General features: G+C 43.5%; 1 protein-coding gene across 1 annotated transcript in view; it reads right to left on the reverse strand. All coding sequences in view use genetic code 11, as the record gives it.

The window, feature by feature from the left end:
* EGR_10887 (hypothetical protein) overlaps positions 1-2,417 on the reverse strand; it is a gene marked incomplete at both ends in the record, with an annotated part of 12,194 nt that overhangs the window by 4,554 nt on the left and 5,223 nt on the right. The window contains one exon of the mRNA XM_024500136.1: positions 686-740. Within this exon, the coding sequence (XP_024345450.1) occupies positions 686-740 (55 nt within the window). The remainder of the gene's footprint in view (positions 1-685; positions 741-2,417) is intronic.

The following is a 2,417-nucleotide window of genomic DNA, read 5'->3' on the forward strand; positions in this document are numbered from 1 at the left end:
ATTTCTGGCAGTATATTTGTTGCCCTGATGGTTGTGGCAGTTTGTTGCGGTATTTAATGTCCTGCACATACGCCCCAGTTATAGGAAACTATTTTATCGCCAAAAACATGTGCTAGTCTCCTTGTGGATCCATCCATGACCCAACAAATACCCAACCGCTTCCTATAAAACCACACACAAACACTTGTTCTTCGTATTGCTCCAATTACCTCCTCAAATTTGTACCATCACTTAACAACTCCAGGAACGCGCATGCACCTGCAGTTGCTAGAGGCCCGATGCGCCAACATGGTGCAATTGAGTAAGCGAAACGTCTGGTTTACGTGGCCGCACAGTCAGTTGAGAACAAATTTCACTGATTACTTTTGACTTTTCATGTGAGACTGTCTTATTGCCCTGTCTAACGCACAGTACTTTCTAAAAATAAAATGCTTCTTCCGGAAATACAGTGTTTAATTATGTAGGGCTTGTCTACCACCACTGAATAAACCATATCTGGGTTTCCCCATAGCAACAGTGGATTCTTGAGACCCCTCTTGATACGATGGCATCAAGAGTTTCTCTATAGTCTCCCAAATAAGTTATTCCCCTGTGGATACGCATTGGCGCCAAATAACATAATAGACCAAAGTCGCAACAAATCACTGAACAATGTATTCACTCACTTGTTCATTTACTTACCTACTTACCTGCCCATTTAATTGCTTCGTTATTTGGTTGGTTCTTTATTTGTTTGGTTGCTTTAATGGTTAAAAATAGTGATTAAAGGGTAATTTGGACTCGATTTTTACAAAAATCCCAGATTTTTATGCCTCAATAAGCCCCAATAGGCGATCCTGGCTACTCTCGGCTTGATCGAATAGCCCCCCTACACTTATGCATCAGTAACGGGTTGAATAAATGAGGTCTTTTGCATCTGAACAAATTCGTTCCAGAAGTAGCCGAATTCACCTTTCAGACCTACGGATACGCATCGAAAGCTAAATTTCCCCCCGCACAGTGCGACAGAACAGCAGCAGCAGTAGTAGCAACACCAACACCCCGGAGGTTGCAATAAACCGCTGCTGTTTCGCCTTGCCTTCCACTAGACACCCCTTACTTTTTGTAGTTATTTTCCACCTTCATCTTTTCGCTCCTCACTTTTACGTTCTCTCCATCACCCTAATTTCTGCAGTTAGCGTAAGAATCACCAAAGAATACTACAAAGTGTCGTGCATTCTTAACAAGTGAACACACCTCAATATCGTCACCCTTAGGACTCATGAAGCCAATCACTAGAATTCAATCATTCGAGGAGCAGCAGAGTAACTAGCAGAGCTAACCACCACAAACCCACCACACAGCTTACCCAAATCCCAATAAAAATCCAAATCCAAAGTGTGAAGTGTGACTTGTGTGTAAATCCCTTCCCTCCTTCTCCACCTTCCCCCTTCCTTCAACTTGAATCCGCAAAGTCGTCGATCCATTTCACGCCGTGATAAAGCAGATAGTCGCAATGACTGCCGCGTCTGTCATTGCAGAACAACTGATATTGCGCTCTCAAGCAAAGCATTGTTGTGAAAGATAGGGTATTAACACTAATCTGGCTCTGAACGTCTGCCTATCTGTTTGTTTATCTGCTTGGGTTGTGATGTCTTATAGCCGATAGCTAGTGGGAATGGCAAGGCGACTTGACATCTTACATCTGGTGTCATTGGACTGTCAGCTGACGCTGCTTTTAACTTTACGCAGCCGGCGGATGAAAAAGTACTGTGACCGAGAGAAACAGCAATTATTTGATAGAAGACGAGGCTCTGGGCTATTCTGAGTAGCCACATTTTTGGTCAATATACACGACAGGAGTTGATGTGTTGACGTTGGGAGATTAAATGAGTATGTTTCTACACATTTTAGCCGGGAAAATCACTTACCTTAATGAGAGGGTGAATAGGTGGCAAGTCTATGGGGTATTATCCCGCGCATCTAGTGATTCTGTACTACAAATGGCTTCCAAATGTCATGCCAATGTTTCTGCATGTCATGGTTCCAATCGAATGGAGCTGAATGGAGTCGGATGGGGGACACGACTGATGAGGAATATGCAGATGGTTTAAGAAGACAGTTGAAGTAACTTTGATTTGCTGACCATCTTGTGTCTCTTCATTCATTCCCTTGAAAGCACCGCCAACGCCACCACCACCGCCATTCTTGATGACATTGTACGATTGATGCATCTTTACAGAAGGCGCTCATTTCCTTTTACATGGAGTAGATTCCCCCCAAATACTCCAAACACAAGTGATCTTTTAAAACGATGTGCGAGCGCTCCTTAAGCCTTCATGGCTCTCGCTGTCGAATGGTTGGTGGACACTGATTGGCATTTTACCAATTGCCTGATCCATCATGGAGAATGTGATGCCACTACAGACATCCTTTTT

This window comes from Echinococcus granulosus (genome assembly GCF_000524195.1).
Source record: "Echinococcus granulosus chromosome Unknown EG_S00293, whole genome shotgun sequence".
Lineage (NCBI taxonomy): Eukaryota > Metazoa > Platyhelminthes > Cestoda > Cyclophyllidea > Taeniidae > Echinococcus > Echinococcus granulosus.